This window comes from Ammospiza caudacuta, chromosome 3 (genome assembly GCF_027887145.1).
Source record: "Ammospiza caudacuta isolate bAmmCau1 chromosome 3, bAmmCau1.pri, whole genome shotgun sequence".
NCBI lineage: Eukaryota > Metazoa > Chordata > Aves > Passeriformes > Passerellidae > Ammospiza > Ammospiza caudacuta.
The window spans coordinates 118,590,392-118,613,437 of record NC_080595.1 but is presented as its reverse complement, the minus strand read 5'-3'; the positions used below and the strand labels follow the sequence as shown (position 1 = coordinate 118,613,437).

Here is a 23,046-nt window from a genome sequence, read left to right as displayed (position 1 = left end):
CTGGGGCTCAGGGGATGCTCCTCCTGGGTGGAGGATGTCCCTCCTGGGTGGGGATGCTCCTCCTAGGTGGAGGATGTCCCTCCTGGGTGGAGGATGTCCCTCCTGGGTGGGGATGCTCCTCCTGGGGCTCAGGGGATGCTCCTCCTGGGGCTCAGGGGATGCTCCTCCTGGGTGGAGGATGTCCCTCCTGGGGCTCAGGGGGTGCTGCTCCTGGGGCTCAGGGGGTGCTGCTCCTGGGTGGGGATGCTCCTCCTGGGGCTCAGGGGATGCTCCTCCTGGGTGGAGGATGTCCCTCCTGGGGCTCAGGGGGTGCTGCTCCTGGGGCTCAGGGGGTGCTCCTCCTGGGGCTCAGGGGATGCTCCTCCTGGGTGGAGGATGTCCCTCCTGGGGCTCAGGGGGTGCTCCTCCTGGGGCTCAGGGGATGCTCCTCCTGGGTGGAGGATGTCCCTCCTGGGTGGAGGATGTCCCTCCTGGGCAGCTGGATGTGGAGCAGCCTCTCCAGGCTGGTTCCCTCAGGCACGTTCAGGGTCTGGAGCAGAACTGCTCCATGGGGCTTTCCCAAACACCACAGAGTGGAAATTGTCACAGACATCTTTTATGAAAAATCTTTTCCTTGGGATTTTTTCTCCTGAGAAGCTGAGAGGCCTCAGGAACATATTGTAAACAATGATTATCTGCTGCTGTGGGATACAACAGGTGCATCTGGGATTGGTCTCATAGAGTTGTTTCTAATTAATGGCCAATCACAGACAGCTGGCTCAGAGAGCCCGAGCCACAAGCCTTTGTTATCATTCCTTCTTATTCTATTCTTAGCCAGCCTTCTGATGAAATCCTTTCTTCTATTCTTTTAGTGTAGTTTTAATGTAATACATATCATAAAACAGTAAATCAGCCTTCTGAAACATGGAGTCAGATCCTCATCTCTTCCCCAAACCAAAAAGCCCTGTGAACACTGTCACCAGAAACAGGGAATTGCAGTGGGTTTGTTGTTTATTCCTGGCTGGATAAAGCTGGGCATGGGGGCACATCCAGCTGGGCACGGGCACCAGGGGCTCAGGGGAAGTTCCTCCTGGGTGAGGATGTCCCTCCTCAGTGGGGATGTTCCTCCTGGGTAGCTGGATGTGCAGCAGCCTCTCCAGGCTGATTTCCTTTGTCAGAAGAGGTTAAAATGTGAATTAAAAGATCAGGCACATTCAGGGTCTGGAGCAGAACTGCTCCATGGGGCTTTCCCAAACACCACAGGGTGTAAACAGGGAATTGCAGTGGGTTTGTTGTTTATTCCTGGCTGGATAAAGCTGGGCATGAGGGCACATCCAGCTGGGCACGGGCACCAGGGGCTCAGGGCTGGCTCAGTGCTGCCCAACACCCTCAGGGCATGGAGGGCACCAGCCTGGCTCAGCTCAGGGACAGCCCCAGGGATGTGGAGCTGCTGGGGGCTCTGCAGAGGGAGCAGGACAGCCTGGATCCATGGGCTGAGGGACAGCACGGGTGAGGGACAACAGGGCCAAGAGCTGGGTCCTGCACTGGGGTCACACCAAGCCCGAGGAACCCCAGGATAGGAAGGGAATGGAGCCCCAGGAGAGGCTGAGGGAGCTGGGAAGGGAATGGAGCCCCAGGAGAGGCTGAGGGAGCTGGGAAGGGAATGGAGCCCCAGGAGAGGCTGAGGGAGCTGGGAAGGGGCTCAGCCTGGAGAAAAGGAGGCTCAGGGGGGACCTTGTGGCTCTGCACAAGTCCCTGACAGGAGGGGACAGCCAGGGGACAGGGACAGGACAAGGGGAAATGACCTCAGGGTGGACACCAGGAGGAATTTCTGCATGGAAAGGGAGCTCAGGCCTTGGCAGGGGCTGCCCAGGGAGGTTGGCAGTGCCCATCTCTGCAGGTGTTACCTGGATGTGGCACTGAGTGCCCTGGGCTGGTGACAAGGTGGGCATTGGGCACAGGCTGGACTAAGAGGACTTTCACAACTGAAATCATCCTGTGATTCCAGGCAAACCCCCTGGTCTGAGCCCCAGGGTGAGCCCAACAACTCCACCTGGTCAGAAACTGATAAAGATTGTACTGGATTCAAGCTCAACAAAGATGGAACAAGTCACAAGATTTCATCAGAGGTTTCTCTGACAGCCTTGCAAAACCTTTAACACAGGTTCCCTCCAGACAAAACAGAACAAACTCAAACCCAGGAGAGCTCCAAACCACCTGAGCTTCTGTGACTTCACATCTGTGTCAGCTGAGAGCCCCGAACAGAGAGCAGCCCCAGCCCTGAGGACCTGCAGGTCAGGCTAAGAATGGTGAGGGTGGCACTGGGGTGCCAGCCCCATTGCCAAGGTGCCATTTGAAGCTCTCTGTGTCCATTTCCAGTGCCCAGGGAAGCACTGAGGCTAAGAATGGTGAGGGTGGCACTGGGGTGCCAGCTCCTTTGCCAAGGTGCCATTTGAAGCTCTCTGTGTCCATTTCCAGTGCCCAGGGAAGCACTGAGCCTGGGCACAGAGCTGTGCAGGCTGTGCAGGCCAGCACTGAGGGGCTGAGCACAGATTATCCTGGCACAGCGCTCTCCAGCACACTCAGTGCCAAACCAGAGCCAAACCCTCATCCTCCCTCACTGCCCCACAGCCTGAGGAGCAGAAATGGCTTTTTCCAACCTGCCTGTTGAAGTTCATGTCATGGCATTTACCATGAGCCTGCAAACAAGAGCAAATCCAGCAGCTGAAAGGGTTTCCTTGAAATAAAGCAGTGCTCCTGTGGGGTGAGAGAAATGAAACATTACAGGAGGATTTCTGAGCAGGACGAAGTTGGGAACAGTCTAATTAAAGCTCACCTCTCCCTCTCAGGAAGGGAAGACTCATTTTTGTGCAGGGGATTTCTGAGCACTCAGTGCCCCCAAGGGAACCTGGCAAAGCCTCCCCTCTCTATCTGACCCCACAGGAGAGAGCCCTGAGTGCAATATTCATGATGAGGAAGGTTCTGAGCTGCATTCCTGCCCTTTTCCCCATTACCCCAGCCTGGGAGGTGGAGCAGGAGCAGGTCCCACACACCTGGCAGCTCAGAGCTCCCTGCACACCTGGGGAGGAGGGAAACTCCAGTGAGGAACACCTGCAAACAGGAACTGCTTTCCCCCATCATGAATTACTCCAGGATAAAACAGCTTGCTCAGTTTTAACTCATTAATTTCACCTCCTCCATTGACTTACAGTGTGAAATCTTCCTCACCAGCTTCACAGGTCCAAACTCAAATAATGCCAGGTTTGTGAAGTGTCAGATATTACTGAAAGGAGCACAGAACCATTAATCTGCATTTAAAAGTCTCTCTGCCAGTGCCCCAGGCAATGGGAACTGAACACCCACACAGGCCTGATAACTTTAACTTTGTCTGAGCTGCCAGACACACACACAACCCCTGCTTCAAAGCCTGGCAGCACCCAAACTGCTCCTCACTGCTCCAGCTGGGCTCACAAAGGGCTTGCTTTGCACAAGAACAACATAAGCCTGAAGTACAAGTCCAGCTGATGACACTTGCTGTTGCGTTCTGTGAAACTAAGAGTTTTTATCACTTAGTTTTGTCACTTTCTGTTTTAAAAAAGAAATAAATAAAGATTTTAGTGACGGCCTCAGCTTCCTCCCTGTTTGCTTTATGCCAGGGCACCCCTTTACCTCTTAAATCCCAGAATCACTGAGTCCAACCTCTGACCTAAATAAAGTTAAAATTTGCACTGGCAAAGACTGAAAATGCCTCACCTTGCAGTCAGTCACTCAGTAGCTACTTAAGTTCCTATGTTTGTAAGTGTTTTGTAACCACAGCACATCCTTCAGACATCACACTCTTTTAAGACTCAGTGATGAATTGCCACCTGCTGTCATAATTCTATTTGTTTCCACCTGGCCAAATATAATGTGCTGTCTGCTGTGGAATTTTAAGGTCTCCTACTGTTTCTTCCAGATCTAGGCTGCCTAAAAATCTTCATTACATAAGGTTTTTTTAATAAATCTGTATTATTTAAGCACAGCTGAGAAGTTAAAATAGTTCATTCCTTAAAGCCCACAGGACTGGGAAAGGCCCATGAAACTATTTAAATTTAGGCACAGTTTTATCAATAGAAATCCGTTTGAACACTAAACCAGAGACAACAAAATCATGGTTTCTTCTCCATGGCACCAAGGGAAAACAATTAACACAATAAAATATGATGAATTCGAATCCTTATCAGCTGACTCACCTGATCTGACTCCCTCTTTAGGCTCTCTAAAGCTGCCCCAGAGCAGCCCATGCAGGCAGGCTGAGTGTGCAGCTCAGGGAGGCTCAGCCTCCAAGCCAGGCCCAAAGCCTGGCTTCAAACTTCCAGACGTGGCTCCTTCCCTCCTCAGAAACTGTCCCAGCTTCCACAACACACAGCTGAGCACAGCCACCCTGCTTTAAAGGGCTGAGAATATTTACCTTGGTTTAAAGGGGTGAGAACATCCACCCTGGTTTAAAGGGCTGAGCACAGCCACCTTGGTTTAAAGGGCTGAGCACAGCCACCTTGGTTTAAAGGGCTGAGAACATCCACCTTGGTTTAAAGAACTCAGAACATCCACTTTGGTTTAAAGAACTCAGAACATCCACCTTGGTTTAAAGGGTTCCTAACTGAGAACATCCACCTTGGTTTAAAGAACTCAGAACATCCACTTTGGTTTAAAGAACTCAGAACATCCACCTTGGTTTAAAGGGTTCCTAACTGAGAACATCCACCTTGGTTTAAAGGATTCCTAACTGAGAACATCCACCTTGGTTTAAAGAGCTCCTAACTGAATACACCCACCTTGATTTAAAGGGCTGCACAACTCAGAACATCCATCTTGGTTTAAGGGGCTGCACAACTCAGAACATCCACCCTGGTTTAAAGGGCTGCACAACTCAGAACAAATCCACCTTGGTACAAATGGCTCCTAACTGAACACACTCACCTTGCTTTAAAGGGCTCCTAACTCAGAATATCAGGTTGGTTTAAAGAACTGAGAACACCCACCTTGGTTTAAAGGGCTCCTAACTCAGAACAAATCCATCTTGGTTTAAAGGGCTGCACAACTGAACACATCCACCCAACTAAACACACCCACCTTGGTTTAAAGGGCTGAGAACATCCACCTTGGTTTAAAGGGCTGAGAAACATCCACCTTGGTTTAAAGGGCTCCTAACTCAGAACAAACACCTTGGTTTAAAGATCTCAGAACACCCACCTTACATTAAAGGGCTGCACAGCTCAGAACATCCACCTTGGTTGAAAGGGCTCCTAATTCAGAACACCCACCCAACTGAGAACATCCACCTTGGTTTAAATGGCTGCTTAACTCAGAGCATCCACCCTGGTTTAAAGGGCTGTCTAAATCAGAACAAACCCCTTGGTTTACAGGGCTGTCTAACTCAGAACACCCACCCTGGTTTAAAGGGCTGTCTAAATCAGAACAAACCCCTTGGTTTACAGGGCTGTCTAACTCACAGCTCCTTCCTAGGTCCCCTCCACTATTCACCACTCCCTAACACATGCACTGCTCTTGGGCCCTGGGATAAAGCAGAGGCCTGGCTGCATCAGCTGCACCCCGGCCAACACAAAAAGCCATTTACTGTTCCAAAAAACCGCTCCAAAGCCAGGGAGCCTGGGACAATGCTGGCAGGGCTGCTGCACTCAGCACCACAGGAACTGCAGTGAACAATGAGGGTGTCCCACAGAGCTCACAGGAGGTCCTGCATGTGTCCCCTTAAATACAGGATTGTGGAAGTGTCAGAGCCAGCCCTGGCAGCCCAGCCTGGGAGCTGCTCCCTTGGCACTGACTGGTTTGAGTGGGAAGGGACCTGAAAGCTCAGCCAGTGCCACCCCTGGGTCCCTGGCAGTGCCCAAGGCCAGGCTGGGGCTTGGAGCACCCTGGGACAATGGAAAGTGTCCCTGCCATGGCAGCACGGTGGAATTCAATGCTGTTTAAAGCTCTTTCCCACCCAAAGCATTCGGTAATTCTATGATTCACCTTCCCCAGACGAGGGATGTGTTGCACAACAAACAGAATTCTGGAGAAATTTGAAACGGAGGATTCCATCTTTTTACATGATTTCATGATATCATATTTCCACACGTCCAGCACATAACAGAAAATGCAGGAGTCACTGCTTCACAGCACAAGTTTGTCATCAGTGAAAAATGTCAATATCAGTATTGTGAGTGTCAGAAAGAGGCAACTGAACGTACAAACACAAGATTTTGATGTCAACACCACAGTCAATCCCAACAGATCCCATTACCTGAATCACACTGAGAAGTCCCTCAGGGCAACTTCCACTTTCCTGGGCTCACTTCCTTCTTCAGACATTTAAACCACGACCTAAGGAGAGGCGAATAACACCAAGTGAGCCTTTTCTGCAAGGAAGCAGCGGTTTGCCATGGAAAAACTACACTGCCTTATTTCACAGCCCCAGCACGGTGCTGCTTGTGCCCTGGCTGCTGCTCCCGTTAACTGCAGACCAGGGGAGCCTGCACATCCCGGGTCTCCCGTTAATCATAGACCACTGCAACCTGCACATCCCGAGTGTCCCGTTAATTACAGATCAGCGGAGCCTGCCCATTCCAGGTCTCCCGTTAATTACAGATCAGCGCAGCCTGCGCATCCCGGGTCTCCCGTTAACACCAAAGCAATGCAGCCTGCACACCCGGATCCCCCGTTAACACCAAAGCAATGGAGTTTGCACATCCCGGGTCTCCCGTTAACACCAAAGCAACGCAGCCCACACATTGCGGCTGCCTGCCAGCAGCTGTTCCGCGGCCGGGAGGAACACCGGAGCACGGCCAAACCAGCGGCCGCGCCCCCCAGCGCGGTGACCCGGCCCCGCTGGGCTCCCCCCGGCCCGGCCCCGCCGTTCCCCGCCGTACCTGAGCCGGTGCCGGGGCTGCCGCGGCTCCCGGGGCTCCAGGGGCGGCCGGGCCGCCTCAGCCGCCGCCGCGCTCCAACGGTCCCGGCCGCCGCCGCGCGGCGCCCCGGCCAATCAGGGCCCGCCTCCGCCGGGGGCGCGCGACCCCCCGCCAATCCGCGCCCGCCCGGCCCCGCCTTCTCGCGCCCCTCAGCCAATCGGCGGCCAGCGCCGCCTGGCGCGCTCCCGCCTCCGCCACAGCGCGCCCGCGCCGCGCGGCGCTCACCCCGGGGCGCGGCGGGACCGCGCATGCGCAGAGCGAGCAGCCCAGGGGCGGCCCCGCCCCCGGCCCGCCCTGAGGGGCTGGGGCCGCCTGCGGGGAGAGGGGCGGGCGGAGCGATGGCCGAGGCAGCGCTGGGGGCTCCGTCAGCCGTGGGTCCCCTCACAGCCATCCCTCAGCTATGGCTGTCCCTCAGCAGCATCCGCTCCGCACCGTGTTAGCTATGGGCTCCCTCACAGCCATCCCTCAGCCGTGGCTGTCCCTCAGCACCATCCCCCAGCACTGTGTCAGCCATGGCCGTCCCTTCACAGCCATCCCTCAGCACCGTGCCAGCCATGGCTGTCCCTCACAGCTCAGTTCCGTGTCATGACTGTCCCTCATCACCATCCCTCAGCACCGTGTCAGCCATAGCTGTCCCTCAGCACCATCCCTCAGCACTGTTTCAGCTAGGGGTCCTCTCACAGCCATCCCTCAGCACTATGTCAGCCATCGCTGTCCGTCAGCACCATCCCTCAGCACTGTGGCTGCCATGGCTGTCCCTCAGTACCATCCCTCAACAACGTGTCAGCCGTGCCTGTCCCTCAGCACCGTGTCAGCCATGGCTGTCCCTGTCACAGCTGTGAACAACTGCCATCCCCTCAGCATCCAGCCACAGCCATTGAAGAGCTCCATCCCCTCAGCTCCCAGGGCTGGAGCTCCTCTGCCATGGAGCCAGGCTGGCAGAGCCGGGAATGTTCAGGCTGGAGAAGGATCCAGGGAGATCCTGGAGCCACTTCCAGGGCCTGGAGGGGCTCCAGGAGAGCTGCAGAGGGACTGGGGACAAGGCCTGGAGGGACAGGACACAGGGAATGGCTCCCACTGCCAGAGGGCAGGGCTGGATGGGAGATTGGGAATGAGGAATTGTTCCCTGGCAGGGTGGGCAGGCCCTGGCACATGGTGCCCACCTTGGATCCTTGGCAGTGCCCAAGGCCAGGCGGGACACTGGGACACCCTGGCACAGTGGGAGGTGTCCCTGCCATGGCAGGGGTGGCACTGGATGGGCTCTGAGCTCCCTTCCCACCCAACCCATTCCATGGCTCAATATTTCTATGGGCTGTGAGGGCAGCTCAGGCTCGTATGGACTGTGCCCCTGCAGGAGTGTCCCCTGTGCCAGCAGAGGCTGTCACAGCTCCCCAGCCACATCCACAGCTGTGTTTCCAGTGAGGGCATCCCCTGCTCCATGCTGTGACGATCCCTGTGGATATCAGCATTCCCTGGGCACCGGGGCTGTCCCTGCTCGCCTTGCTGGCAGAAGCGCCGATGCCGGCAGCGTTTCCTGAGCAGGACCCGGCAGGACGGGCTCTGTTCCAGGCTCTGTGTCCCCTCGTGTGCAAATGTCACAGCTCCTCCTGCACAGCGCGGTCTGTGCCTGCAGGAGGGGAGGAGAATTCCGGCTGTGGAGGAGAGGAGGGACCACTCTGGCAGAGAATAGGAAGTGAGAGGGGAAATTGCCGCTGCAGCTGCTGCTGTGGCGATGCTCATTGCGAGCTGCCTGTGCCAGTGACGGTGCTCGGAATTCCGAATTGGTCCCGGAATTCCGGAGCCAAGCGCACGGGTGGCAGTGGGACCGAGTGAGGGAGGTGATTCCTGCTGGCTGCGTTTCCACCCGAAAGGCAGCAGCAGCCAAAGCGGCATTTGGAAAAGCCGTCTGCCGTGGGCTGCAGGGACAAGCGCTGCAACCTGCAAAAACACCAGATGGTGCCATGGCCTCGGTTATTTGCTCAGGCTTCCCCCTCCTCTTTGGGCTGTGCTCATCCTCCTCCTTCCCAAAGGTCCCAGGGGAATTCAGCCTGGCTAGGAAAAAAATAGGTTTTACTTACTGAACAACGAGACAGAGCCGTTAATTAGTCACACGGATTAAAAATGAGAATAAATTAAAGCCTAGTGATGCCGCCAAGATGCCACCTGAGGGTTGGGAGGATTATTCCCACTGGCAGGTCTCCAACCCCCTCCATACTTAAAATACAGAATTGTTGATACTTTTAATGAATTCAGGGAAAAGAAATCCCAAGCTCTTGCACGTTCCTCAGTGCTGCTGATTTTATCGAGTTGTTAAGTCCACTCAGAGTTTTCCTGTCAGAAATCAGGTGAGTTGGTCACACACCTGTTTCCCCAAATCCCTCCATTTTAACAGAAATCAAGTTCCTGTCACTTGATACAGGTTTATTCCTGTTTCTTTCTTTCCCCCAAATCTACAGTTCCATGCTCCTCAAGTGTCTTGGGACCCCAAGAATTGAAGGAACTGCAGAATGTATTAAGGCTAAGTAATAAACCAACGTTTTCCCTTTAAAATATGCCAAAAGAAAATTTAACAGATATCCACAGCTTGTAAAGCCAGGCAAGTGGAGTTCCCTGTGAGGGGAAGGAAGAAGGAAATCCCTGAAAAGTCTCAGCAGGACCCAGGGCCATGGCCCCAGATGGTTTTGGTGAGCAGAAGATGGACCATGATGGGGGAGCACATGTGTGCAGTGATGAGGTGTTGGTTCCTTTGTCCACCCACCCACCACCACCCAAACCCGTGGGGAAGAAGGTGAAGAAGAAGGTGAAGAAGAAGGTGAAAAAGGTGAGGAGGAGAAGAGCAAAGTAAAGAAGAAGAAGAAGTTGAGGAAGAAGAAGGAGAAGAAGAAGGTAAAGAAGGACCAGCCACTGCCCTAAACCTCCATCCTGCCCCATATTTATTACCATATTCTAAGTTTTCCACCCTGTGATATCACACACTCCTACCCAACTCCACACCCACAATCCCAGTGCTCTCAATCAATTCTGGAAGCTTCTCCACAGCCTCAGGTCAAATGCAGTGCTCTCTTGAGGGTCTGTGCCTTTCAGCACAGAAAGCCCAAAACTCAGCATCCAGGGTTCCAACACAGAGGAATTACAAGATCCTACATTCATTTCCAAAGAGGGCATGGTGGGAGGAAGAGGAGCAGAATCCATGGCAGGACATGAGCCACAGGCAAGGATTTTGTCTGGTGCTATGTCCTGAGGGCACGGATATTCCAGTGCCAGGTTGGGAATGGGCTGTTGGGAGCAGCCCTGGATCCCCCTCTGAGACTCTAAGGTGGACTTTTATACATATATATATTTACTTATATATAAAAAAAATATATATATATATCCACATGTGTCCCCCAGGGATTGCTCCTGGGCTGCTTTAAATGCCCAGAAATCACCCCAGTGACCCGAGGGTGCCTTTGATCCACACCCCCAGCACAGAGAAGCCTGAACTGAAGGGGACAGGAGACCAGTTTGGCTCCGTTTTGAACTGGGAGATGCAGCAGCACCACTGGAATAAAGAACAATTGTTTGGAAGTGCAGCAGCTCCAACACTGCCATTTTGACTCACCCAGGCACCTTAAACAGCAAACAACCCCCAAGGCGGCTGTTCCCTCTCAGGGCTTTGCAGGAGGGGAGGAAGAGGCCTGGGATGAAGGCAGGATCCCTTTGGACAGGGTGTCACCCCGTTCTTCTAAGCCTTCTGATGTTTACATTTTTGTAATGGAGTTTGTCACGCACTGTTCATGTAAATAATGATCGGTTTGCATTCCTTTCTGGAGGAGAAGAAATTTGATGGACTGTTGGTTTGACCAGTGTCATCGGAGAGGTGGCACTGTCATCCTCCAGTCCAGGGTCACTTTTGGAATTCTATTTATATTGAGGTCAAGAAATAAACTTCCCTTCTTTTACCTTGGAGGTTCCAGTGTGCAAGTCATTTTATTTTGTGTATTACTGGGACAGACAGGGAGCTGAGGCACAGGAGGGACCGCCCTTCACAGCCCCTGTGCAATGGGAAGAATTCACTGATTGATGAATGGAAATAGAGATTTGCTTTTACAACTTATAAACTTTGGGTTTGCTGATAAATGAAATTGGACATTGAAAGATGAAAGAAACCTGGGGAAAACCCCTAAATTCTGTAAGAATTAAAAATTAAAAGGGAGGGTTATACATTAGAGGGAAATCTCTGGTATCAGGCATTTTGGGAAGTCTGTGCCTCTCAAGTATCTCAGCCAATGGGGAAAGAGAGAAGGGAAATGTGGCTGGGAAACTGGGATAAAAAGGAGGCTGCATCCTCCAAAAATTGGAGAGACCCCAGGGGAATGCCCATGGCCTCTGCCTTTATTTGAATTAAGTAAAAGGACTCCTGTGTCTCCTTTTTGGACACGAACCTCTGGTGTTTGTGGACTGATTTTCCTAACATGGAGCTGTGTCTGCTCTCAGTGCCCCCTCCCGATGGGAATTCACTCCAGTGCCACACAGACAGATCCACCTCTGCAGGAAGATTTGCACCAACAGCCCTGCAGAGTGAGAAATCCCCTACTTGGAGTTCCCTTGACAGCACCTGTGGAGGTTGGGTGCCTGAATCCCCCACAGGGTGGTGTTGGTCAAAGTGTGGATTCCATAGCTGGGAGCTCTTTTCCAACCTGAATGATTCTGTGGAGATCCCACCCATTTATCCCCACCCACCTTGGAGCAGGGGCTGTGGCAGCTTTGGCTGCGTGGGGTCATCCTTGTGGGGAGCTCCTGGAAAATCTCAGAAAATGAGGAAATCAGAACAATTTAAACACTCAAACTGCTACAGCCTTCCCCAAACCCTTTGCTCTGGGCTTGTGCTTCCCTGCAGAGCTCCCACCCGCTCTCCCCCCATGCTCCTTTCCCTCGTTTTTGTGTTTTTAAACATTATTACATCTCAGATCCAACCAGCTCAAATACTTTTTAATACATTGAAAATGTAAAATAAAGCATATACGAAGTACATACAGTATATATATACACATATTTCAAATACTTAAAATTCTTATGTAAAATATGATTTTTTTTCTATATTATTTGTGTAAAAATACATTTTCAAATGGTGTCACCTCGATTTTGCTGTACAGACCCTCAAGCCCAATCAAAGTCCCTTTTAAAAAGGCAAAAGACAAAGGTTTAGGATTTTTGGAACTATGTTTACAGGCCTGTTGTCCACACAGGAAAAGCCTCTGGGAAACAGTATTGGATTGCTTGTTTGTGAGAATTCCCATTTTTATTGCATTAATGGCAGGAACAGAGCCTGTTCAGTTGTGCTGCAGAAACCCCGCTGGCCTGGCCGAGGGACGGCCCCAGTACCCTGTCACCACCAGAACCCCTCCTTTGCCTGCTCCTTTCAGATACTAAAATATATATATTATTTAAAATATATTACTGTAAGCTCTCCGACTCTAAGCGTTAAAAACCACCCAGGGCTGCTCGCTCCCGGCACCAGCTCCTGTCCCCTGTGCCCTGTCCCCGTGTCACACGGGCAGCCGGCAGCGCTCTGCCCAGCCCTGCAATTACCTGCGATAATCAATCAATCAATCAATCAATCAGCAAAGCGATGCTGCCACGGCCCCGCCGCCTCCCACATCCCCGCTGTGGGCAACCCCAGCCCTGCTCTCCGCACCTCCCGCGGCTCTCAGGAACCATCGCACGGAGCCTCCCCGGAGGGGAGAAACCCCAGAGCCGCTCCCGGTCCAACCCCCTGCCATGGATGGTCTTTGCTGCCTCCCCCGGAGAGGCCCTCCCGAGGAACCCTCCTGAAGAAACCTCCTGAGGATCCCTCCGGGAAGGTCCTTCCTGAGGATTCATCCGGAGGAACTCTCCTGAAGGTTCCTCCCGAGGGTCCCTCCCAAGGATCCCTCCTGAGGGTCCCTCCTGAGGATTCATCCTGAGGATCCCTCCTGAAGGTTCCTCCCGAGGGTCCCTCCCAAGGAGCCCTCCTGAAGGTCCCTCCTGAGGATCCCTCCGGGAAGGTCCTTCCTGAGGATTCATCCGGAGGAACTCTCCTGAAGGTTCCTCCCGAGGGTCCCTCCTGAAAATCCTTTCTGAGGATTCTTCCTGAGGGTCCCTCCTGAAGATCCCTCCTGAGAGTCCTTCCTGAGGATCCCTCCTGAGGATCCTTTCTGATCATTCCTCCTGAGGGTCCCTCCTGAAGATCCCTCCTGAGAGTCCTTCCTGAGGATCCCACCTGAGGAACCCTCCAGAGGATCCCTCCTGAAGGTCCCTCCTGAGGGTCCCTCCCGAGGATCCCTCCTGAGGATCCTTTCTGATCATTCCTCCTGGGGGTCCCTCCTGAAGATCCCCCCGAAGAATCCCTCCCAAGGATCCCTCCTGAAAGTCCCTCCCAAGGTTCCCTCCTGAGGATCCTTTTCGAGGATCCCTCCTGAGGAACCCTCCTGGAAGGTCCCTCCTGAAGATCCCTCCTGAGGATTCCTCCCAAGGATCCCTCCCGGTAACGACCTGACCAGGAACTGCTGCTCCAGCAGCTGTTTTGTGCAACCAAAAAAGAAAATAAAAATCCACCTCCCCAACCAGTGCAACTGCTTTGAACCTCCTCCTTCCTGTAAATTCCTGGGGAAAGTAAAATTCCACATCAAATTCCTTCCCTTGCTCAAAACCTGAATCCCCAGAGCCGTGCTGGCACCTCCTGTGCCACAGCCTGTCCGTGGGGTTTGGGACGTTGGTCAGGCTCTAATTCCAGTTCTGCGTCCTGAAAAGGGAAACCAAAACCTCCTCCCTCACCAGGTTCCTTTCCCTGCCACAAACACTCTGACATCAGGCTTTGGAAATCCTGGATTTTTGATGCCACCATTCCCTGCAGTGCCAATAAATTCACTCCTGGGGGACCAAAGTGTAATGGTTTAAACTCTGTCACGACATCCTTTATCGTAAATCCCGTGTGGAGGTGCATTTACTGTGGGTGGGAAGGAGCCCAGCAGTGGGACAGGCGGGTCCCACCCCAGGAACCCCACAGGATCCCCCTTTCTGAAAGCCATCACCCCACACCCAGCTGCAGCACTCAGAACTTTCCGGGCTTTGTCCCCATTCCAGGGTTTATCACACCCAGCCCCTGACCCCAAACAATCTCCTCACACCCAGTGCCCTCTGCTCACCCTCAGATGCCCCCCCAGGCTGCACCAGGAGCGTGCTCAGACCTCGGTGGGCACTGAGAAAATCGATTTCCTTAAGAAGAAAGGGAAGAAAAGTAGCCCAAGCTAAGTGTTGGTCCATGAAACGGAACTAAGGCACTGACAGGTGGAAACTCCCGAGCCACCAGCACCACCCTCCCCTGGCCAGTGCCAGCCTGGGGCCACCTCCATGTCCTGGGTCACCAGCCTGCCCCTCCTGGATGGCACAGCCAGATGGGCACATTCCCACGGGATGGCTCTGGGAATGGCACCCCTGCGCCGCCAGGGACGGGCACAGCAAGCCCACACTGAGCAAGGGCACCAGGGAAAGCCAGCAGGAGGAACCAGCCGGGCAGGGACGGTTTGGGAAGTGCCAGGGGAGCTCTGAAGAGCCTTTCCAGTGGCAGCAGCAGCTGCTGAACACCTGTGAGTGCTCAGGGTCACACCTCCCTCCTCATCCTCTGCTTCCCCCTCTCCAGCAGCCTGGAAAATCAGCCTGAGAGGAGCCAAGGAGAGACCAGGACTGACCCAAGCGTGCAGAGACACCTCTCAGTCTCCTCTGAGAACAACTGTCAGCTGCACGTTGGCCTCTGCCAGGCTGCCCCAGCCAGGAATGGAAGTGTGTGTCCAGGACTACCAGGGAGGAGTGGGCAGACGCTGCTCTCAGCTGCAAACCAGCCCACGCTGCCTCCTCCCTCCCCAGGTTTACAAAAATGCAGGATTTCCTCTCCCAAGCAAGAGCTGGAAGTGGGAAACAGCAGGAACTGGCGCAGGCAGGGGATTCTTGGGTTCCCCCACCACCACCACGGGTGGGAGATGCTCGTGGGGACAATTTTGTGCAATGTTCAGATTCAAAAATTGACTTAATTTCTAATCCCTAAATGCTCCTCACCAGGGGATCCTGAGCAGAGATGTGGAATCACCTCAGTGGGGGTCACTGCTCTGCAGTGAAATTCAGCTGGCAGTACCAGAGCAGGTGATGCTGCAGCTCCTGCTGCTCCAGAGGCAGGGAGGGAAACGCTCCTGCTGCCACAGGATCCAGTCTGGAACTCCCTTTTCCGTGTCATCAACACCTAAATCACAGAGCCATGGAATATCTGTGCTGGAATGGCCCCAAAGGAACCATCCAGTCCAACCCCTGACCCTGCACTGACACCCCAACAATCCCACCCTGTGCCTCAGAGCCCTGTCACACACCCCAACAATCCCACCCTGTGCCTCAGAGCCCTGTCACACACCCCAACAATCCCACCCTGTGCCACCCAGCCCTGTCACACACCCCAACAATCCCACCCTGTGCCTGAGAGCCCTGTCACACACCCCAACAATCCCACCCTGTGCCTGAGAGCCCTGTCACACACCCCAACAATCCCACCCTGTGCCTCAGAGCCCTGTCACACACCCCAACAACCCCACCCTGTGCCTCAGGGCCCTGTCACACACCCCAACAATCCCACCCTGTGCCACCCAGCCTTGTCACACACCCCAACAATCCCACCCTGTGCCACCCAGCCCTGTCACACACCCCAACAATCCCACCCTGTGCCACCCAGCCTTGTCACACACCCCAACAATCCCACCCTGTGCCACCCAGCCCTGTCACACACCCCAACAATCCCACCCTGTGCCACCCAGCCTTGTCCAAAGGCTCCTGGAGCTCTGGCAGCCTTGGGCACCTCCTGTTCCTCAGAAAACCCCCAGGAATTCTTTTGCTCCTCACCACCAGTGCCGGGCGCCCGGGGAGGAGGGCAGGGGAGCAGTAGTACAAAGGACAGGGGAAGGGAAGGCTGAGCACCCCTGCACCACTCAGCTGCCCCACTGCTGGGGGAATATTGCTTCAGCTTAAAAAGGCCTTTGGATTAAAAGTGAATTCAGTGCTTTTCCATCAAAAACATACACAGCTCTGTTCCCTGACCAGGATGCAGCAAGGCCCCCACCCTCCCCGGGTGATTTGTGCTCCATCAGTACCCTCAGGAACACGGGGCCTCTGTGCTTTGATTTCCCCCAGTGCAAGTGAAGGAAGCCAGGAACTGTCAGGGAGCACAGGAGCCACCAGCATGTCCCCAGTGAGCCCTGAGGGGCTGCCCAGCACCCTGAGCTCAGCTGGGCCCCAGCTGAGCTGAGCTCAGCCCGATTTGGTATTTCAAACACAAAGAGCCACCCAAGGAGGCCCAGGCAGACACTCAAGCGCCTTCCCCTACACCCAGCAAATACAAAATCTTGGACAGAAACTGGAGATGTCTGACCATGGGGGTGTTTGGATGAGAACAAAATGCTTCCCAGAGCGTGGCAGGACCCAGGGTGACACTTTGTGCCCATCACCTGGCCCTGTGTCCCAGGAACAGCTGGGACAGCTGGCTCTGAGCCACAGGATGGCAGCTCCAGCTCCTGGGAATGCCCAGGAGAGCAGATCCCTGCCAGCCCTGGGAATGCCCAGGAGAGCAGATCCCTGCCAGTTCTGGGAATGCCCAGGAGAGCAGATCCCTGCCAGTTCTGGGAATGCCCAGGAGAGCAGATCCCTGCCAACCCCAGGAATGCCCAGGAGAGCAGATCCCTGCCAGTTCTGGGAATGCCCAGCAGAGCAGATCCCTGCCAACCCCAGGAATGCCCAGGAGAGCAGATCCCTGCCAGGTCTGGGAATGCCCAGCAGAGCAGATTCCTGCCAGGACTGAGCTGCTCTGGTCACTGCCATGGCCAGCCCAGCTCCAGCAGCAGCACACCCGGACACCTGGGATCCTTCAGCTGGCATACTGGGAGAGGGGATCTGCACACCAGGAACACCAGCCTGCATTGCACAGCCCAGGGGCCTCTGGAACAGAGGGAAAGGCAGTGGAGGGAAAGGCTGGCATGGCATCAGCTCCAGGGATCTGAACTGGGAGCCTGCTCAGGGCTCCTGCCTCACTACACACAGCTGGACTCGGATTATCCCATTCCCTCTGCCAGGAGAAAACCAACAATGGGCTGTGGGATCTCCATGGGGAGAGCAGAGCTCAGCAAACGTGCTCAGAGCAGGCTGGGGTTACTGGAACTGCAGTACAAGTCAAACGCTATCCCTAAAAGATTGAAAAAATATCTTTAAACAAAATAATGTGGCATATTTACAGAATTCCTTAAGTGCAAACTCTTGTCACAATTCACGTAGTCGAGCGCGATTTCGACTCCCTGTACAAGAAGGTGCTCTTTCGTTAATGAAAGAAGGACTCTAGCTCTGGATTCCTGATTCAGTAACGTGTCTCTTGTGCAAGGCAGTAAAATTCCTGTTTCTTCCCAAGATTCTCCTGACGGCAGCCCCCGAGGCGGCCGTGCCGCTCCCCGTTACCGCACCACGAGGCAGGAGACGCAGAGCTTGGAGGGGCCGATGCAGTCGTCATGGCAGAAGGCGCCGCAGCCCTTGCACATGATCATGGCTTTCAACCTGCAGTAGCATTTGGAAGGGGGATCCTCCATGGCGCCGTCCTCGGCGAACGCCTGCACCGGCAGGCTCTGCCCGCGGCCGCCAGAGCTCACGGCCTGCCCGGCGGGGATGGTGGTCACGGTCACCGAGAAGGACATGACGTTGCCCATGGAGCTGCCCAGCTGGTTGCACTCGCCCATCAGCGAGCCCTGCCCCACCATGTCGGGCGAGGTGGAGACGTTGATGGTGCCGCTGTAGCTGCCGGGCAGCTTCGGGGGGTGCGGGGCGGGGAGCAGCGGGGGCTGCGATGGATCTGGGGATGGGGCGGGGGGCCCAAAGAGCTCCGTGCCACCGTGGCCCTTGCCCCTCATGGCGTGGGCCATCTGCTCCTGCGCTGCCTGCAGCAGGTCCCTGGCCAGCGCGGTGCCATCCAAGGCCGGCACCTTCTCCTTGGCGGCCTTGGGCTCTGCGGGGCCGTGCGAGCCCTGCTCCTTCTCCCCCTGCCCCGCCCGCGGCTCCTCCTTGCTGCTGCCGTGCTCCCGCTCGTCCCCGGAGCTCTCATCGTCCGCGTCCTCCTCGCTGCTGCTGCCGCTGCCCCGGCCGCCCGCGTCCTCGCCCTCGCCGAGCTCTGCCCCGGCGCCCTCGGCGGGGCTGCCCAGCCCCAGGCGGGGCTCGGCGCTCAGGGAGGAGCCTCTCCTCAAGCTCTCCGAGCCGCGGCCGTAGGTGGAGATGTTGAGCAGGTAGTGCCCGGACATGGCAGGCTTGCACGTCCTCCTGCCCGTGAAGCCCAGCATGAATCTCTGCCTGGTGGAGCTGCTCTCCACCGGGAAACCTGAGTGCGGGAGGTTCAGCTGCGAGGGCTGGAGGACGGGCAGCACGTTCTGCCTCTGCACCCTCTTGATCAGAGTCTGCAGGATCTGCTCCTGGGTGGATTTGCTCAGCGCCTCGTGGTGCTGCTCGGGCCCGGGCTCCTTTCCCGAGGGCAGCGGGAAGGTCCTTGGAATGTGAGGCAGGGGCCTGCTCTGGCAGAAGATCTTGCCAAGCTGCTGCGGGAGCACCCCCGATGCTCTGTCCCCCGCCTCGGTGCCGTTCCCCGCCGCCCCCTTCTCTTCCTGAGGAGCCACCGGGCCACTTTTCGCTTCTGCTTTGGTCAGCGCCTTGGGCAGGATCTGCTCCAGAGGGACGCTCTTGCCCTGGAGCAGCTGCGTCACCAAAGGGTTGTTGGCAGGAATGCTGGAGGAGCTCGCTCGGGGAGGGGATTTAAGGCTGGCTGCTACCGAGGAGCTGCTGGAGGCTGGGACGGCTGCACCCACAGCTGCAGCCCGGGCTCCGGGGCCCGTGGGTGGCAGCGGGGACACCAGAGGGGACGGAGGTTTGCCTTTGGGGAGGTCACAGCCGCTCCCCGCTGCGGGCCCGTTCCCGTTCCGGGCCGCGGCAGGAGGGGCCCCGCCGGGGGTGCCCGGGGAGCCGGGGGTGGCCGTGCCCCGCGGGGGGCTCGGCGTGGCCCCGGCTCCGTTCCCTAGCGCCGGGGCAGCCGCGGGGGCCGCTCCTGGCTGTAGTTGTGCTCCAGGAGGATGGCGAGCAGCTCCCGGCTCCGCCTGGCCCTGCACCTGCGAGCGGGGCCCTGGGCCGTGGGGAAGGAACCTTCTCGAACCTCCCCCGCTTCCAGTTCCTGCCGGTTCCAGCGCCTTGGCTCCAGCTGCGGCTTGGGGGGCTCCGCCGGGGTCGCTCCCGTCTCCTCCCCTGCCCGGGGGTCTCCCCCCGCCCGGGCCGGGCCCTGGCACGGCTCCCCCGGCCGAGGCTGCGGCGGCTGCGGCTGCTGCCCTCTGAGCCTTGGCCTGCTGCGCTCTTGCCTTGATGTCGGCCAGGGTCCTGGCCCCTGTCCTGCCAGGACTGCCGAGGGACAGCGGGAAGCACGGCCTGGGAGAGACCTGGCCCGCAGGAAATGGCATCGGGGAGATTCTGGACACGGGAATCTGCAAGAGGGCGGGAGAAAAGCACAGCTGAGACACGGGAACACCTGACCCAGGAGAAACATGGGGAACACCCGACCCACAGGTTGGTGTTTGCACTTCGGTCTGAGAAAACTGGTGGTGGTGGTGGAGAAATCCCTTTGGAGAAATCCCTCCTGTCCCTGCCTTGAGACAAGAGACCTGTCTGACCCTCAGATGGAGAAATCCCTTTGGAGAAACCCCTCCTGTCCCTGCCTTGAGACAAGAAATGTGTCTGACCATTGGATGTCTCCCAAGCAGTTTTGGGGTGCTGCAAACCCCATGGCTCTGAGTGATGTCACAGACATATTCTATGGAAAATCCATTCCTTAGGAGTTTTCCCCCTGAGAAGCTGAGAGGCCTCAGGAACAAAATGCAAACATTGATTATCTGCTGCTGTGGAATGCAACAGGTGCATCTGTGATTGGTGTCATGTGGTTGTTTCTAATTAATGGCCAATCACAGTCAGGTGGCTCGGACTCTCTGTCCGATCCACAAGCCTTTGTTATTCTTTCTTTTTCTATTCTTAGCTAGCCTTCTGATGAAATTCTTTCTTTTATACTTTTAGTATAGTTTTAATATAATATATATCATAAAATAATAAATCAGCCTTCTGAAACATGGAGTCAGATCCTCATCTCTTCCCTCATCCTGGGACCCCTGTGAACACCATCACACAGCCCCACAAAGCAGACTGCCGTGCTGCCAGGGGCCCTGCCTTTCCCCCCAGTGTCTGGGCTGGCTGCAGGGGAGCCTGGATGGCCCCTGTGGCCCTGGGTGTCCCCAGCTGCCAGGCTCCTGTCCTTTGTCACCACAGCCCTGCAGAGCCCTGCACGTCTGCAGCCTGGGATGGCAGGAGCTGTGACAGGGATGGGCTGGGCTCTGAGGGCATTTCCACCCCCCTGAGCCCACGGTTTGGGGTTCAGAGCCCCGGGGGAGGCCTGGCCGTGGCTGTGTCCCTGCCGGGCTCACCTTGAGCGGGGGCACCCGCGGCACCGCCGGCCCCGTGCTGGGAAAGGGCTGCCTGCGAAAGGCCTGGGGCTGCTGCTGCTGCTGCTGCTGGTGCTGGCAGGGCTCAGCCACACGGGGCTTCTTCTCAGGGCTGCCTGGAGCTTCCTCCCTGCTCTCCAGCTTCCTCTTGTGGGCCTCCACCCCGACCTCCATGGCCTCGCTCCCGGGGGGCTTCTTCTCCTTCTCCTTCTCCTTCTCCTTCTCCTTCTCCTTCTCCTTCTCCTTCTCCTTCTCCTTCTCCTTCTCCTTCTCCTTCTCCTTCTCCTTCTCCTTCTCCTTCTCCTTCTCCTCCTCCTCCTCCGCCTTGGCTGCCGCAGGGCTCTGCGCCTTGGCTGCTGCCCCGCCAGCCTCGGGGCTCTTTGGTTTGCTTGGGGCACCCAGAGATTCCTTCCCTGGCACCTCCTTGGCCACCCCAGGCTTCCTCTGCTCCTCGGCCCCGTGGCTGGAGGTGCTGGGGGGTTTTTGGGGCAGGGTTTCTCTCTCCCGGCCGGGCCCTGGTCTCTCGCCGGCTCTCACCGCTCGCCGCTCCGGGGACACCTCAGGCTTGGCTGCCTTGGGCTGTGGCTCCTCTCTGGCCTCCTCTCCTGCTTTCCTGCTGGCTCCTGGGGCTGCCTGGGGCTCTGAGGGAGCTGTGGGCGTGCTCTGCTCCCGCCGTGGGGCCGGGGGGCTGCGGGGCCGGCCGGGCTCTGCCGCCTCGGGCTGTGCTGTCAGGCGCTCCGACTCCTCGGGGCTCAGCCCAGAGCTGCCAAGGGAAACAGAGATTCTGCTTTGTAAAACACCCCTGCAAATCCATCCCATCCTTGGGAAATGGGGGCTGGATTCTCTAAATAAGCTCCCTAAAGAGATGTCTCACACACCCAGTTCTGCGCCACCATCACTGAGAACCTTCCCTACTGATAATCCTTCCACAGGAAGCAGAAATGAGCATCAGAGATTGAAACCAGCTAAATGCACTACATGGAACACTGGGTAGCTCCAGGCCTGCTCCAGACACCAATTTTCCAGGTTGCACACCCAAAGGGTTTGGCCAACAGTGAGTATTTCCCTGTATGAGCCCCCAGTGCCTCCTCTGCAGCTCGCACGGTGACACTGGCAGGAGGGGACACTGAGAAGGAGAGGTCCCACCACCCCTTCAGGAGGAACATGGGATCTAATTCCCACAGAGATGTCTGGGAAAAGTTTCTCCTTCTGGATTAACTCTCAGTGATTCATCAAATTGTTTTTTTTTTTTTTTCCCAAACATAACCCTGTGAAGGTTTAGTGAATCTGTGGATTGGTTCCCCAGACAAGTTCTCAGGAGCTGGAGGGAGCTGAGCTCCTGCACATGTCCCCTCCACACTGTCCTGCTGTCCCCCTCATGCCTAGGACTGGGGCTGTTGTCACCTTCCCACCTGGCTCAGGTGGCTGAAGAAGCTCCTGCTGAGCTGCACTCCCAGCCTGGTGTATCCCTGTAGTGGTTCCTACAACCTGTAGGGACACCCACAGCATCCCAACCACACCATGGAATGCCAGGAATGCCCCCAAAGCTGGCACAGGGCAGGGTTAGAAATCCCTGGTCAGTTATTTACACCTGTGTGCTCCTTCCCAGGTCCCTCAGCAACTCAGAAACCTCCAAACCCTCCCTGAGGCCCAAAGGATGGGAAACCTCTGAAGCAAGAGGAGGCAGACAATGAAAACTTGGCAGATTTGGTGTGGGTCTGGACATGTGGGAATGCAGGTCCTGACCCTGGGCTGGCTCCAGGCAAGGAGGGGAAGAGGAGTCACATCCCAGGACACCCTGCAGTGGATAAATGGTGACAAACCTCCCACCTGACCCAGATCCTGCTGCCATTCCCAGTTTCCTGGAACCAGCAGGAGCCAGGAACCTCCCTGAGGCTCCAGGGAACCCAATGTCCATGGATGGACACCCCAGAACCCAGCTGAGCCCTCACCTCTGCCCGTAGTAGCTCTCAAAGAAGTGCTCCTTCCACAGCTCCACCTTCTTCTCCTTCTCGATCTCCTGCCGGATCCGGAGCTGCATTTCTGGGGTGAACTCTCCTGGGGATGCAGAGGGGAATTCTGAGCAGGGAAGGGTTGGGAAGCAGGGCAGGGACTCAGGTGGGTGTCCCAGGAGCCCTGACAGCCCAGGCTGCTGCTCCAGAGGAATGGGGCAGTCCAGGGAATGGAGCTGGGAAGGGAATGGAGCCCCAGGAGGGGCTGAGGGAGCTGGGAAGGGAATGGAGCCCCAGGAGAGGCTGAGGGAGCTGGGAAGGGAATGGAGCCCCAGGAGAGGCTGAGGGAGCTGGGAAGGGGCTCAGCCTGGAGAAAAGGAGGCTCAGGGGGGCCCTTGTGGCTCTGCACAAGTCCCTGACAGGAGGGGACAGCCAGGGGTGATTGGGCTCTGCTCCCAGGGAACAGGGACAGGAGGAGAGGGTCAGACGTGGAAGGGCCTCACCACCCTCCCAGGGAGAAATTTCCCCAATTTCCATGCAAACACCCAAAGGGATGGCTCAAAGCACTCCATGGCCTGCTCTGGAACAGAATTTCCCTTCTCTGCCCCC

The 23,046-nt window shown here is 56.2% G+C and overlaps 2 protein-coding genes across 2 annotated transcripts in view; both read right to left on the bottom strand.

The window, feature by feature from the left end:
• Positions 1-6,969, bottom strand: part of DTNB (dystrobrevin beta) — a 148,687-nt gene extending 141,718 nt beyond the window's left edge. Inside the window, exons 1-2 of the mRNA XM_058802790.1 lie at positions 6,891-6,969; positions 6,266-6,345 (exon numbers count right to left, since the gene is read on the bottom strand). The gene's annotated coding sequence lies outside the window, so the exon portion shown is untranslated. The remainder of the gene's footprint in view (positions 1-6,265; positions 6,346-6,890) is intronic.
• A 9,863-nt stretch (positions 6,970-16,832) lies between these two features.
• Positions 16,833-23,046, bottom strand: part of ASXL2 (ASXL transcriptional regulator 2) — a 50,447-nt gene continuing 44,233 nt past the window's right edge. The window contains exons 10-12 of the mRNA XM_058801894.1: positions 22,438-22,543; positions 20,468-21,248; positions 16,833-19,480 (exon numbers count right to left, since the gene is read on the bottom strand). Of these exons, the coding sequence (XP_058657877.1) occupies positions 17,426-19,480; positions 20,468-21,248; positions 22,438-22,543 (2,942 nt within the window). The 3' untranslated portion in view covers positions 16,833-17,425. The remainder of the gene's footprint in view (positions 19,481-20,467; positions 21,249-22,437; positions 22,544-23,046) is intronic.